Source organism: Nannobrachium achirus (genome assembly GCF_963921795.1).
Source record: "Nannobrachium achirus genome assembly, chromosome: 8".
Classification (NCBI taxonomy): domain Eukaryota; kingdom Metazoa; phylum Chordata; class Actinopteri; order Myctophiformes; family Myctophidae; genus Nannobrachium; species Nannobrachium achirus.
The window spans coordinates 43,441,894-43,456,746 of record NC_137817.1 but is presented as its reverse complement, the minus strand read 5'-3'; the positions used below and the strand labels follow the sequence as shown (position 1 = coordinate 43,456,746).

General features: G+C 43.2%; 1 protein-coding gene across 2 annotated transcripts in view; it reads left to right on the top strand.

Annotated features, from left to right (window-relative positions):
* The window catches only part of vps53 (VPS53 subunit of GARP complex), a 50,574-nt gene that overhangs the window by 24,723 nt on the left and 10,998 nt on the right, over nucleotides 1-14,853 (top strand). Inside the window, exons 9-20 of one of the 2 annotated variants that reach the window (XM_080731459.1) lie at nucleotides 1,771-1,914; nucleotides 2,364-2,506; nucleotides 5,329-5,473; nucleotides 6,080-6,175; nucleotides 7,880-7,974; nucleotides 9,362-9,604; nucleotides 11,460-11,607; nucleotides 11,999-12,081; nucleotides 12,295-12,373; nucleotides 12,970-13,118; nucleotides 14,177-14,246; nucleotides 14,672-14,809. In XM_080731459.1, coding sequence (XP_080587585.1) covers nucleotides 1,771-1,914; nucleotides 2,364-2,506; nucleotides 5,329-5,473; nucleotides 6,080-6,175; nucleotides 7,880-7,974; nucleotides 9,362-9,604; nucleotides 11,460-11,607; nucleotides 11,999-12,081; nucleotides 12,295-12,373; nucleotides 12,970-13,118; nucleotides 14,177-14,246; nucleotides 14,672-14,809 — 1,533 coding nt within the window. Of the gene's footprint in view, nucleotides 1-1,770; nucleotides 1,915-2,363; nucleotides 2,507-5,328; nucleotides 5,474-6,076; nucleotides 6,176-7,879; nucleotides 7,975-9,361; nucleotides 9,605-11,459; nucleotides 11,608-11,998; nucleotides 12,082-12,294; nucleotides 12,374-12,969; nucleotides 13,119-14,176; nucleotides 14,247-14,671; nucleotides 14,810-14,853 lie in introns of both variants that reach the window. The other variant, XM_080731458.1, reaches the window with a different exon arrangement.

The window sequence follows — 14,853 nt, the reverse complement described above, 5'->3', positions numbered from 1 at the left end:
TTGAAAACCACTGTACTGTAGTATTTAACCAGCACACTGTAGGGATGGGACGTAAAGCGATATTATCGTTTATCGTGATAAAAAAAGACACTCGTGATCAGTGTTGGGCAATATTACTTAGGAGAGTAATCGTTACTTATTACTTATTACTCCTTGGGAAAAGTAATAATATTATATTACTTATTACTTGGAATCAAGAGTAATATGTAATATATTAAGTTATATTACTTTTTTTTCCCCTGCAAAATCTGTTTAGCCAGCTCATTTTAGAACTGAATCCAATTTATTGGAACAATAAGAGTCTCTGGGATGCGATTAAAGAAATTATAATTGCAGGCTTTGTAATTCTCAATTAATCACATTTTAATCACACATCAATATTTGACCTGGGAACAGTTAGAAACTTTTTTTAATGGATTTTGGTATAGGCCTACAAGCGAATCAATTAATAATTAAGACATATAATATATAACCCAACTAAACATTGCTTATTTTTTATTACATTTAAAACTCTCAGCTCTGTTGAAGACGCCTGCCTATATTATCCTTAAATAATATGCTACATATTTTCTTTTCTGCCTAAAAAGTGTAGGCTATTTTAGACGTGAGGTGCAGGGGCTCTGGGTGTTCCCACTAAGGAAAGTAGGCTTTCAACTCCCTGAGGGTGCTGAGGCCTGCTTTGCACCCTCATTTTGGCCAGGGAGCACCCCCACCTCAGTAATTCCCGAAATTTACATTATAATACAGTAGATCAGCATTGGCTGGCCACAACCGGTTTGGCACACACTCCCATTGGTATGCAAATTTAGCCTTTTGTTTTCACCTGGCCGATTTGAGTTGGGTTGGGTAGCCTTCACTTAAAGCATAGCACCCTCAGCCATTGTGGGCTGCCGCCGGCCCTGACATGAGGCTTATTGAGCACAGACAGTGGAGGCTACGCTAACTGGCTAACAGCAGCAACTCAGTCCGCAGTGGTCCACGGTGGTCCCGCTGAGCTCCGCGGACGGTCCGCGGCGCCCCCGCGACGGACCCCTCCGCGACGGACCCCGCGGCGGACACCTCCGTGGCCGAGAGGAGTGCTTGTAGATTGTAAACGTCCCATCCATGTAAACGCGTCGCACGCTGTATATGCTCTCTCTGTGACTGTGACAGGCAACGCAGCGCTGACACTGGTCCATGCACTGGTCTCATGACATAAGCAACGTCATAACTGTGCGCGCTGCGCAAATGACTGATCTACAAGCTACATCGCATCTCTGTAGATGTATGTTGATGTCTTGTAGATCTGTTCTTTTTCTGCAATCGGCTAAAATGGCTAGTAACGGAGTAGCGAGGCTTTTTTTTTGCGGAGTAAAGCGTTATATATTACCATTTTTTTTAGAGTAATACCTTACACTACTCGTTACTGGAAAAAGTAATAATATTACAGTAATATATTATTAGTAATTCGTTACTGCCCAACACTGCTCGTGATAATCGTATCGTGATATCGTCCTCTGTCATGCACAGGGTTCAATTCACCTTTTATTTGCAGAGCTGCATATCCGGTACCACATAAACCCTCTATAATTGGTAAAAGGTACTTATAATATACATACTTTATAGACTTTTTTTCACTCTCTATCAATGTCTTTACCAGCTTGTTAATCGGCTATTTTTTGACAAATGTTCCGGATCATTTTGATTATCTCGATTTTTTTTATCACAATAATGGTGATGTGAAATTTTCAGACTGTCCCATCCCTAAGCACAACCTGTTATCCCCCACAGAGGGCAGGTGGTCCCAGTAACGTCCTGAGAGATGCCTGCCTGGTGGCCAACGTGCTGGACCCGCGCATTAAACAAGAGATCGTGAAGAAGTTCATCAGGCAGCACCTCTCAGAGTACTTGGTGCTGTTCCAGGAAAACCAGGATGTGAGTGTGGATTGGGAGGGGAAACGGCTGCCAGTGTCTAGAATCCGTAATGGATCGATTAACCACATGAATACTGGTGTCCCTATTCATTCAAAGATCTATCAAATGTAACATTGATATATAAAAAAGTTAAAACCATATAAAAGGAAGCACGTCTCAATTATTCGATGCATCGAAAGAGTAATTGTGAAAATAATTGACAGTTGCAGCACTACTTCCTTGTGACTGTTGTGTGCATGAGCAGCATTTGTCGATTGATTGATTGATTGATTGATTGATTGATTGATTGAATACTTTATTAGCAGTTCACTTAGAAAAAGCACAAGACAGTACAGTTCAATTGCAAGGTCTACTAATTGGATTTAAACCCAAGAAAGCACTATGGCTTGTTTACATTGGGGTCCTTTGTACTCATTTCATTGAGAAATGTGTTGTCCTGGTGTGTTTAGGTGGCGTGGCTGGATAAGATCGATCGTCGCTATGCCTGGATCAAGCGGCAGCTGGTGGATTACGAGGAGAAGTACGGACGTATGTTCCCTGAAGAGTGGTGCATGACGGAACGCATTGCTGTGGAGTTCTGCCACATCACAAGGTGCAGTCCACTACAAACACACGCCTATATTCATGTTTATACACAGATACACACAGTGGGATGATCCCAGTATCATTGATCATTGGGTTTTGTTTCCAAAACCCTTTTTGGATCCCAGCTTTCTGGCCAAGTGGCCATAGAAGTGTTGGATTCCAAATTTGGATCATGTTTAATGTTTAAAGACAGGACTTTTTTCCCTCCCTACAACATGATCATCAGGTATTATGTCTATACTTGGAGGAAGATTCTTTTCACAGAAAGTGTTAAAATTATGTTTTTATGTGGCCACACCCACCTGTTCATTGCGACCGTAGGTCGCATTTACTACCAAAACCTCCACGGGCTGTCCGTCTGTCTGTCTGTCAGTCAGTCACACGTCACACTTTTGCCCTGCTCATATCTCCACAACCGTTGCCCCTATCCATGCCAAATTTTGCACACACACTCCTTACCTGCCAAACTACAACCTCCAAGGAGCTCCAGGGACCCCCAGTTCCCTGGGGGACCCCCAGGTGTAAAGAATGACCAAATGTGCAAAAATGACCAAATGACCACCCCAACGGGGCTGCTCACAGGGAATTCCTGGGGACCACCCACTCCTGGTGCTCCAGAATGGATGCAAAAGTGGTGACGCCCCCAGTGGAGGACCCCCTCCACTGCAGCTCACATAAAATGCCGTAACTCGGGCTAGGAGCGTCCGGGAGAGCCGGGGCCGGTACCTATTCGTCCGCCAAGGCAACGCGGAGACCCCACCCCTCATTTCTCACATGGCCCTCTTGTAGCGCCACCATGAGGCCCATTCTTGCAAAACACATTTTTGGACACTGCTCCTAAAATCACGCAAATCGGTACACAGTATGTCTACACTCATCCCATCAACATGAATCTGTCCCATATAGCGCCACCTTCAGGCCGATTTTTAAAAACACATTTTTGGACACTGCTCCTACAGATTTTGCCCTAAAATCACGAAAATCACTACACAGTATGTCTACACTCATGTCATCAACATGGATCAGGAAGATTTTGGAAATAAGCCCTATTTGTGGAGATAAGCGACCAACGGTCGCTTATCTCCCGATTAGGGAGTCTTACTGGTTATATATACCTGGTTTTCAGTTGGGTGGTAACCCAGTTAAAAAAGGGGAGGGGATGATTTTATGATGTCATTAAAGTGGTGTATTTCGATTGGGCCTTTTGACTCAGGCTTTCAGGAAGAAACCAAACATGCAGAAAAAGTACAAAACTATGGCACCCCCCCCCCCCCCCCCCCCCCCCCCCCTTTAAGTCTTGGTTTGTCATTTGCCAATAGTCATTGTGCTTTTTTCTCCTAGGAACATATTTAAAGATAGTATTTATTTCCCCCCTGTAACATTTTGTCTAGATGTGATTTAATATAAAAGTCTCCTTTTTGCAGTGGTTTACCAATACTGGAATAAAGTCTAAAAGCATGCTTGCTTCAAACACACATACTGACAGTATAGGAAGAGAGTTGTCAATTGATTGATTTATTTATTTTGGGGGGCAGGTTTGTTTTATTTAAATAGCAGAGAGATGGGCAACTTGGGGCAGAGAGAAGCACCAGCCAGGATTGAACCAGGGACATTGCAATTATGAGGTCAATGAACGGCCAGCTACCAGTGTGCCCTGAAAATGTGCAGATTGTTTTACAAGTGAACCGCACTGGCGTTGCATACCTGGCATGAGAGTGTTTGTTCTGTTGCCAACTTTCAACCACTGTTGACCTCCATGAGCAATGACCTAGAGCCCCCACGTCTGTCTGGTGCCTGCTTTTGTGTGTATTGTATTTGTGAATGCTTTCATACTTTTCAGCATGATAAGAACTTCCTGTCAAATGTAGGGATGGGACGATATGCGATATTATCGTTTATCGTGATAAAAAACACTCATGATAATCATATCGTGGAGATTGAATTTATCGTGATATCGTCCTCCGACATGCACTGGGATCAATTCACCTTTTATTTGCCGAGCTGCATATCCGGTACCACTTAAATCCTCTATAATTGGTAAAAGGTACTTATAATATACGTACTCTTTTTTTTCACTCTCTATCAAATGTCTTTGCCAAAAAATAGCCGATCTACAAGCTCACAACATTGTGAGCTTGTAGATCTGCTATCTTTTGGAAAATGTTCTGCATCAGGATAATGGATTTTGATTATCGTGATAATATCGTAAATCGCGATTTCTTTTGTCACAATAATCGTGATATGAAATTTTCATATTGTCCCAATTGTCAAATGTTGCTCAGTGACAGCCAAGGCTCTGTATGCATGTATTTCACACAGCTTTTCTTTTTTCTGTGACTGTTTCACACACATTTTACCTGTATATCAAGGAACTACTGGAGCATTTTTTGTTAAGTGGACATGTAACAATATTATAAAATGTACTATTTGACAATATTCACATTATTGTCAGAACTAGCAGCGTCAGATAGAAAGTAAATGGTAAATGGTGCATTTATATAGCGCTTTTATCCAAATCGCTTTACAGAGATTGTGCATTACATTCACCCATTCACGCACACATTCATACACCGGTGGCGGAGGAAACCATGCAAGGCACGAACCAACTCACCGGGAGCAATGTGGGGTTCAGAGTCTTGCCCAAGGACCCTTCGACATTAACTCAGGGGGAGGCCGGATTCGAACTGGGAACCCTTCGTGCTCTAATAACGATTTCTCTACCCCTGAGCTATGCCGCCCCAGTATCATGGCAGGATACTGGGTACTGGACTTTAACTTCTGTATGTGTTGTGGATTTTGCATTTGTATGTTTGTGTGTGCATACCTTAGGGTGGAGCTAGCCAAAGTCATGCGGACACGAGCTAAAGAGATCGAGGTGAAGCTGCTTCTGTTTGCCATTCAGAGGACCACAAATTTTGAAGGTCTACTGGCCAAGCGCTTCTCAGGACGCACCCTGAACTCAGACTTACCTGGAGTAAGACGCACACACACACACACACACACACACACACACACACACACACACACACACACACACACACACACACACACACACACACACACAAAGTATTTTTTTCTTTTAAATCCTCAAAACTGTTTCAAGTCTGACAACCAAACTGAAGTCTCATCATGGAGAATAGTGATAAAAGCTGTCCCTGTTAACTGCTTAGGCCAAAATGGGTCCACCGGGGTCCGCATCATACACGATGACATACATTTTTTCACCAGCTCATGTCTGCGTGGACATCCTTGTCCTTTTTTTCTTTTTTGGCAGGGGAGGGATTACCATTTCTATGCATTTGATGTATTACCTTGCTTATTGTAAATCGCTCTGGGTTAAGAGCGTCTGCTAAATGCTTATGTTGTGAATTGTAATTGTGGACACTCAGTCATTGTTTTAGTTTGATTGGTTAACTCAAACCACAGTTCAACAGAGAACAATGTCATAATGGAAGACAATTTGAAATGACTTGTGGTTCCGAGACTTGAGTATTATTAGTATTAATCCCCCCTAGCAGGAATTTTAACTCCTAACCGTGGCTGCTGATTCCATGCTCTTTCTGTTTTAAATCTGTAGCAGAAGAGGCCGGAGAGCCCTCTAGAATCCACCAACCCTTTCCTGGAAGAGGATGCAGGGGAGGACGCAGGCTCTGAGAAGGATGAGGATCTGGACAGGGTGAGTTATGTGACTAGGGGCGGCTTGCACCAAGAGGGATTAAATAAATCTTAGTTTAGGGTTAATCAAGGGTTTGTTGATCTAGGTTTTATTTTAAATCGAGGTGCGTTGCACCACTTAAATTTAAGCATTGCTTAACAAATCTGTGATTAAACCCTTAACCTGTGATTAAAACCATAAACTGCGATTATTTCATGGTTTAAATGTCCTCCATCTTGGATTTGCGATGTAAACACACTGGAATAAACTATTCTCTTACGCCTAACATCATAACGTTACTTTTTTATTTACTTCGGGGAGAATGTGGGCAGGCCTATCACCTTCTATGTTAAGAAGAGCGCCTGCAGCCAAAAAATATTTAATTTTATAACGCTCCGTCATACGACGGTGGCGCTCGGCTCGCTACAGCGCGGTGCGGCGATGCGCGGCTATCCTCCTGTGAGGGAAGCAAAGAAATACACCACAGTTTGATAGTTTCGTCAATTATGAAGCGATTTCGAAAATTAAAACGTCTCCATATTGGTTGGGAAGTCCTCTTCCACTGACTGTAGGCCTATTATGTCCCCGTAAATATATAAATGTTCGCTATTTTAAGATAGCCGATGTACAAGGATGTATTGAAGACAACAATATGATGAGATTTTTGTTTTCAGCTGTGAAACGCTGTCTGCAGCAAGCCTGCAGGGCTTATGCTGTGAGGCTTCCCTCGCAGCCAGGAGGGGGACCCCCATTCATGTCTTGTCAATGGCATGTTTGCATTTAAACCACCTCTACAGCAGGTTTAAAATTGATCCCTTACTGATGTTTAAATCAAAGTTTAAAGTAGTGGTGCAACAGGATTAACAGAAATCCAGGTTTACAGTGAAAATTCAAACCAAGATTAAAAGGATGGTTTAAAACTAAACCTGATTAATGAAAACTAGATTTAAGGTTTGGTGCAAGCTGATTAAAAGATAAACCTTGATTTAAACCAGTTTAAGGCTTAAACCGTGTTGGTGCAAGCCGCCCTAGGCCTGTCACAATTATTACATCTTGTTATTATTACATTGTCTAATCATCATAATTATTTGACATAATCGCAGATATTTTGTCATAATTGTTTACATGTTGAAAAATGGAAAATGTAAATAGCCGATCTACAAGCTCACAATGCTAGCCTGGTTCCAGCCCATAGACCTGCCCACTCTCAAAGTGGACTGTTTCTCTGGTCTGGAATTGTGTTCATAATAAGTGATTTCTGGAGCCGAAATGACGGCTCCTCTAATTAGCGCAGGGGGTGGGGGTGGGTTTAACAAATAACCAATCCGTGCCGTCAAAGTCCCTTCCCTCCAGAAATCGCTCAAACAGGGCACAATGTCAGACTCAAGCTTCAGCTTCAGCCAAAGGCAAGAGCTCTACCGACTGAGCAACCCAGACACAATCATTTGGCACAATAATTGCCGTATAGATTAATCCTGTTGGTATGGAAAAGCAGGGGTTGGTTTCCTATCGTTTGGCATAATATCGTTTGGATTTCCAAGACTCCCTTTTCATATCGGCCGTTATCCCAGATCATAATTATAGCGCCATATGTCGATTTCTGAAAAATAGCACTGTTAACCTATGCACGCAACCTGAACGAGCAATAAATATAATAATAATATATAGTAGCCACTAATAAATAGCAGTTGTTTCATTAATTGCTTTTTTCCTCCATTCTCCCAGCCCAAGAAGCCCAAAGCTCCAGACAACCCTTTCCACGGCATTGTGTCCAAGTGCTTTGAACCTCACTTATATGTCTACATAGAATCCCAGGATAAGTGAGTAACACACACACGAAACACACACACACACACACACACACGTTATTTGAGATAAGTAGAGGTAGACCCCAAATTAAGTGCAGGTTGTGTGTTTAAAGCTGGCAAGTACAAACCATTTTTCCAGTGCCCCTGTAACAAACCCCCTTCCATTCTCCTTCATTGCCTTTTCTGTGTTTCCATCTCTTGTTCGTGTGTGTGTGTGTGTGTGTGTGTGTGTGTGTGTGTGTGTGTGTGTGTGTGTGTGTGTGTGTGTGTGTGTGTGTGTGTGTGTGTGTGTGTGTGTGTGTGTGTGTGTGTGTGTGTGTGTGTGTTCTGCTTCTGTCTCTCTCCACTGAGGCAGAAATGTTTCCCATTAGCTGCATGACCACAGACGCTGAGAAAGAGGGATAGAAAAATTGCCGTCACAGCAGATCTACAACCCCCCCCCCCCCCCCCCCCCCCACACACACACACACACACACACACACACACCCATTCACTTTCTGTCTGTAGTTTTGTTTCATTCCTCCTAACTCCTTCTTGCTTTCATTTACTCAGACTCTGTCTTGTTTTTTTATCTCTTGTCTCGTCTGTCCTATCACTTTCTCCTCCCTCTTTTCCTCTTTCCCTCTCCTTCGTCGCCTCCTCGTCCCCCGAGTCGTCACAGTGGTCTCCCCAGAAATGGTGTGCCACTCTGGGACAGCTCTCTTTTACATGAAGCCTCTGTGCTTGGACCACTGGAGCGTTGACTGTTGTTTCTTTTGTGACCAGGGGCAACAGCACAGAGTGGCCGTGGGCCCCGACCTCCTTTTCAGTTTAGAGACCAAAGGCCTTAAATGAACCCGGGCCAGATCTGCTTGTCCCCAACGGAACAGAACTGAAGAGAACAGTGGCCTGCTTGTTTAGCCTTGGCTGCGGCTCCTAGACGCAGTAGCATTTCAGGCCTGTTGGTACATGAACAACTGACCTGAGCAGCAGTGATTCTCAGCCTTTTCAATTTCACTTGGATAGACATTAGGCCACAGATTATTATTATTTATATTTTTTATCTCTGGGACCCCAATCTAAGGACATTTTGATGGTTAGATAATATGATTTGTTGTGATATCCATATTTGGTGATTCCATCTATGATTTGGTCCAGAAAACGTCTATGCATTGTAGGTATAGAGATAACAGTGAAGCCATTCTTCCATGCTCTCTAGTTGTATTTACTTGTCTTGTATTATGTAAAATGGTAGCCATTGTCTATCAATCATTTAGCTGGGGACCTCCGGGTTCCACATTGAGAACCACTGGACTAGATTGCTGGTCATTACAATGCTTGTTATCATGCAAATATCACCTCCTCTTCTACTGACTGAATCTCTAACCCCCTCCTTTCACGGTCGCCTCTGCTCCTTCAGAAATCTGGGCGAGTTGATTGACCGATTTGTGGCCGACTTCCGAGCGCAGGGCCCCCCGAAGGCCGGCACGGAGGAGGGTGGCGCGGTCCTGCCCAGCTGTGCCGACCTCTTCGTTTATTACAAGAAGTGCATGGTGCAGTGTTCCCAGCTGAGCACCGGAGAGCCCATGATTGCCCTCACCACCATCTTCCAGAAGTACCTGAGGGAATATGCCTGGAAGATCCTCTCTGGGAACCTTCCCAAGTAAGAAATCATCTGTGACAATGGTTCCCAATCATTTTCATGTCGAGGCTTAAATTGTTATGTATTTGGCCATGAACCCCCATTTGAACCAGTGATCTAGAAGAATTCATGTGACTGGTTTTGATTATGGAGTACCGAAGCTGTCAAAAACCACTCGCCCTGGGTGTTTTTCCCATTAAAACAATCACATACTCATTTTATATCACTTAATAGAGTTTGGGGAATTTGACACATACTAGAGGTTCGGACCGCGACGCGGCCCTCACACCTACATCGCACAGTTGATCTACTTGATATGCCCATATATGGAGATCTCTATCTGTCAGGCCTTTTATGCCCATATATGGAGACCCCTGATGTCATCAGTATATGCCCATATATGGGCAATGGGCATGGTGATATACCCATTAACCATATGGATGGAGATCTCTGTATCTGTCAGCCCTTGTCTCTTTTATGGCCATATATGGAGATCTCTATATCTGTCAGTCCTTTGTCATGGTGACATGAGCGTGACGCCAGTCCTCCCTTAAGCCAATATTAATATATTGGGTGGTTCCAAAGCATCAACTGATGCCAGAAAAGTACTAAGGTATAGGCCACCTACAAATCGACTACAATTTCAGGCTTAGAAGTGACCTAAAGACTACATGTCGCATTACACATGCCACATTTTCAGTGGGGACAGTAAATCACGAGATTTCCTAATACTTAGTACCAGGTTGCGGTATCAGCCGGTAACACGCGGGACAGTTCTTATGCTACATGATTTCAAAAAAGAATGGGGAAACACTTCTATAGCTTTTATAGTTTTGACGTCACTTTGGTACTTCATTATACAGTTGAGCATCTGCAATTCTCACCAAATATTCACTTTTTTTGCCAGATTTTCACCTGCAATACCATGCCCAAAATAAGGGCCAACAGGGTTAAAGTGGTTATTATTACTACTACTTATTACTTTCAGCTTTCTTTTGCACCCCATTCCAGTGGGTGCTACTAGCAACAAATTGGTCCATTAACTTGCTGTGAGCAGGACCAGTTGATTATAGTGATTAAGTGACAAGCCACTTTCAGCTGCTGGTTCTCATTCCCTACATTTCTACATGTCATGGATGAGTATGGTGAGACTTTACAGTAGTATATTTTGGATAAATGTAAGCTTTCAAAACAGAACTATTGTTGGAAAACTAAAGTGGAAAATGATTTTAAAAAGAAAGATGATGGAAGAGAAAGGGAAACAAGTCAGAACTGGGAGAGAAATTCTTTCTCGCTACCCTTCACTCAAGCTCAGCCGCTGGGCTTTTCCAAGAAATCATTTGATAAACACTTACTCGATACCAATCCCGGTAAATATTCCGCTGTCCATCAAAACTAGTTTGTTTTCTCTGGAATGGCAATTTATTTTCCCGTTGACTTTTGACAAACGAGCAGCACACTGCACCCACATGTTTTAATGTTTTTACTCTTCTCCGTGGAGGTGGACGTTTTAATTGGAATGTATAACACCAATAGCACACATCTCTGTCTCATGAGCCACATGAGATGCAAGACACGTCATACGAAGTCAAAATAAATGGTGCTTAATGATGACATGTTGGCACAGCAATCTTGCTCTCCTTTCTGCTTGTTTCCTTGTTGTCTTAATTATGTGCAAATAGATTGATGGAGTTCTGTGTAAAGGGGTTGTGCTTCTAGAGCACAGTGCCAGTAGCAGTATGGCTTGTCGGAAAGCATCCCAACACTACCTCCAATTCTTGTTCCTCATCTTCTCGCGCTTCCTCACTCTCTCTCTTTCTCTCTCTCTCTCTCTCTCTCTCTCTCTCTCTCTCTCTCCCTCCCTCTCTCTCTCTAGGACCAATAGTAACAGTGGAGGTCTCACCATCAGCAGTCTTCTGAAGGAGAAGGAAGGCTCTGAAGCGGCCAAGTTCACCGTGGATGAGCTGTGTCTCATTTGTAGCATCCTCAGCACCGCAGAGTACTGTCTGGCCACCACGCAACAGGCACGCGCGCGCACGCACGCACGCACGCACGCACGCACGCATGCAATCATGCAAGTGTTTTCACTGAATATTTTATTATTCAACCACTGAACTACACACACACAAACACACACACACATAATTCAATTCAATTCAAAGGGCTTTATTGGCATGAGAAAACATACGTTTACATTGCCAAAGCATGCGCACACACACACACACACACACACACACACACACACACACACACACACACACACACACACACACACACAACAATGCCTTAGTCATGACAACCACGCTAATTTAAAGCACACATGACTATATCGCTGCATTCTCAGTGTTTTCTCAACTGTTGTGAAATATCTCATACGTAAATAAACTGATATGTATGTGTGTATGTGTTTCATAGCTGGAAGAGAAGCTGAGAGAGAAGGTAGATAAAGTCCTGGTGGAGAGAATCAATCTCACTGGGGAGATGGATACATTCAGCACGTAAGCCACACTCAAATAAGGAAATCAGTTCAAATCACCCATGTATTTATCAATCGTTAAGCCCTATTTTATTTACCTTTTGTTGTCACACAAAAATAGTGAATCTACAAGCTCAGGTTCTGAAAAACATTTGTAATGTAATGACATTCTAGGTGGAAAGTGGTTTGATCACCCTGTTCTCTAAAGATGGAATATTTATCCTTTTGGTTTCAGTGTGATTTCCAACAGTATCCAGCTTCTGGTTCAAGATCTGGACGCTGCTTGTGACCCTGCTCTTACTGCTATGAGCAAGGTAGGACAACATTATGGGTCTGGTAATGTTGCCAGTAATTCCAGACAAATAAAATACATACACACGAAGCCAGATGTAGGAGCAACATGAAGTAAGCCTTGCCAAGCCATGAGGCCCATAGGGCAGGAGCCTATCTCCTGTTTCTGTAGCGTGAGGCAGCTTGATGTACACGTGCATCCCCTGGACATGACACTAGTATGTCGCAGGGACTTTCCCCCCAATCCAACCCTTGATGATGAGTGCCAAGCAGGGAGGCACTGGGTCCCTATTTCAGAGTCTTTGGTATGAGCCGGCCGAGGATCGAACCCCAACCTCCCAGTCTCAGGGCGGACACTCTAACCACAAGGCCAATGAGCTTTCCTGTTGATCTCTGACGTCATTTTGTTGACATCCTTTATCCATGCGCTTGACCTCTGGGATATGGATTGCTGAGGTGGAGTGCAACGCCTACCATTGGCTCCCAGTGCTTGGTGGGACTTATATTCTTATTCGCTGAGTTGGCAATGCCCGGGATCAAACCCAAAATTTTGAGGTCCAAAGGCGAGTGCTCTACTGACTTGAGAGTGTAACGTTTGGTCTTTCCTGTGTGCATCCAGATGCCGTGGCAGAGTGTGGAACACGTGGGCGACCAGAGTCCATACGTCACCTCGGTCATCATGCACATAAAGCAGAATGTTCCCATCATCAGGGACAACCTGGCCTCCACGCGCAAATACTTCACTCAGTTCTGCATCAAATTTACAAAGTACGACACACACACACACACACACACACACACACACACACACACCCCTAAACCTAATGTGGAAACGGGTGATATCGACTAAATCAAATATAATTTGTCCGATTACATTGATCAGAATATTGTGACTATATTTTATCAAACAAATAAATAATAATCATAATAATATTATGGTCTCTGCTCCTTTTGTCACAGTAAATTTGCACAATTTTTGCTATAATATATTCTGTGACAATTGTTTTTTGCATTTAGCCCTGTGGTTCCCAAAAGAGAAATAACATGTTTGCCCGGGACCCAAACTAGTGAAAACAGCAGATCTACAGATCTACATTTCATGCCGCGTTGTGAGCTTGTCGATCGTCTATTTTCACTACTTCTTAAGCATTTGTTTTTCTAATTCATGGAATTTCTTTTTTTAAGTATAGATTTTTATTTTGTTTTTTTTATCTTTGGATGTGTGTTCTAAAACAATGTTTTGAAATAATAATTAAAAACAAAATGTAGGAAACAAAAAAATAAAGGGATATTTACTTAAAAAAAAGAAAATGTGTTTGCGACCCACAAATGGGTCCCGAGTCCTGACCCAATGTTTGGGAAACAGTGATTTAGCGCCCATCCTAACTATTAGGAGCAGTGGGAAGTGCCATTAATACCTTACTACAGCACCCAGGGTGCAGTTAGGGATTAAGAGTCTTGCTCAGGGACACTTGGACAGATATACTGGGGCTTGGGGGGGTTGAACCGAGGGCCGTTTCCCAGGCAGCCTCTCTAGCCATTCAGCTATGGCCACCCACCAACATTCATTTTGGTGATGACTATTGCCACTTTCAGAATATATTTTCATTTTTTATGAATTGTCATTAGTAATGTGGATACTGGTCTTTGTGTCATACAGTAGTAAAATGGTGCAAAGAACAAGGAAAAAGACAACATTTATATCTCAATATTCTGAGGAGGAAAGTCATGTATATCGATTAATCCTGTGAAGCTTAATACAAACTACATAACACTCTAAATGTGCATGAAGCTGATAGATTTGTGTTTTTTTTTTCTCCCACTAGCTCCTTCATTCCTAAATTCATCAACCACTTGTTTAGATGTAAGCCTATCAGCATGGTAGGAGCTGAACAGGTAAGCTTGATTTCTGTTCATCTTCCTTATCCTCCTCATGCTACTATTATTGCGAATATTACAAATGTACTTTTTGTAAGGCATGTCCTTCCTTGCACAAGAATTGCATGTATTGTACCATAATCGATTAGCTGTACTTTCTCCAGAGGTTGACATACTCATGACGTTCTGCACTCAGAACATGTCTGTGGTATTCTCACGATGCCTAGCAAAACCACAACCAACGTCATGCCAAGACAAAGCATTAATGGAGTTCTTGTTTTGTGTGTGTGTGTGTGTGTGTGTGTGTGTGTGTGTGTGTGTGTGTGTGTGTGTGTGTGTGTGTGTGTGTGTGTGTGTGTGTGTGTGTGTGTGTGTGTGTGTGTGTGTGTGTGTGTGTGTGTGTGTGTGTGTGTGTGTGTGTGTGTGTGTGTGACCTCCACCAGCTCCTCCTAGACACCCACTCCCTGAAGACTGTCCTGCTGGACCTGCCCTCTATAGGTTCCCAGGTGCTCCGCAAGGCGCCCGCCAGCTACACCAAGATAGTGGTGAAAGGCATGACCCGCGCAGAGATGATCCTCAAGGTCAGCACCGCCCCAGTAGACTGTGGTTGAACCAAGAACCTCCA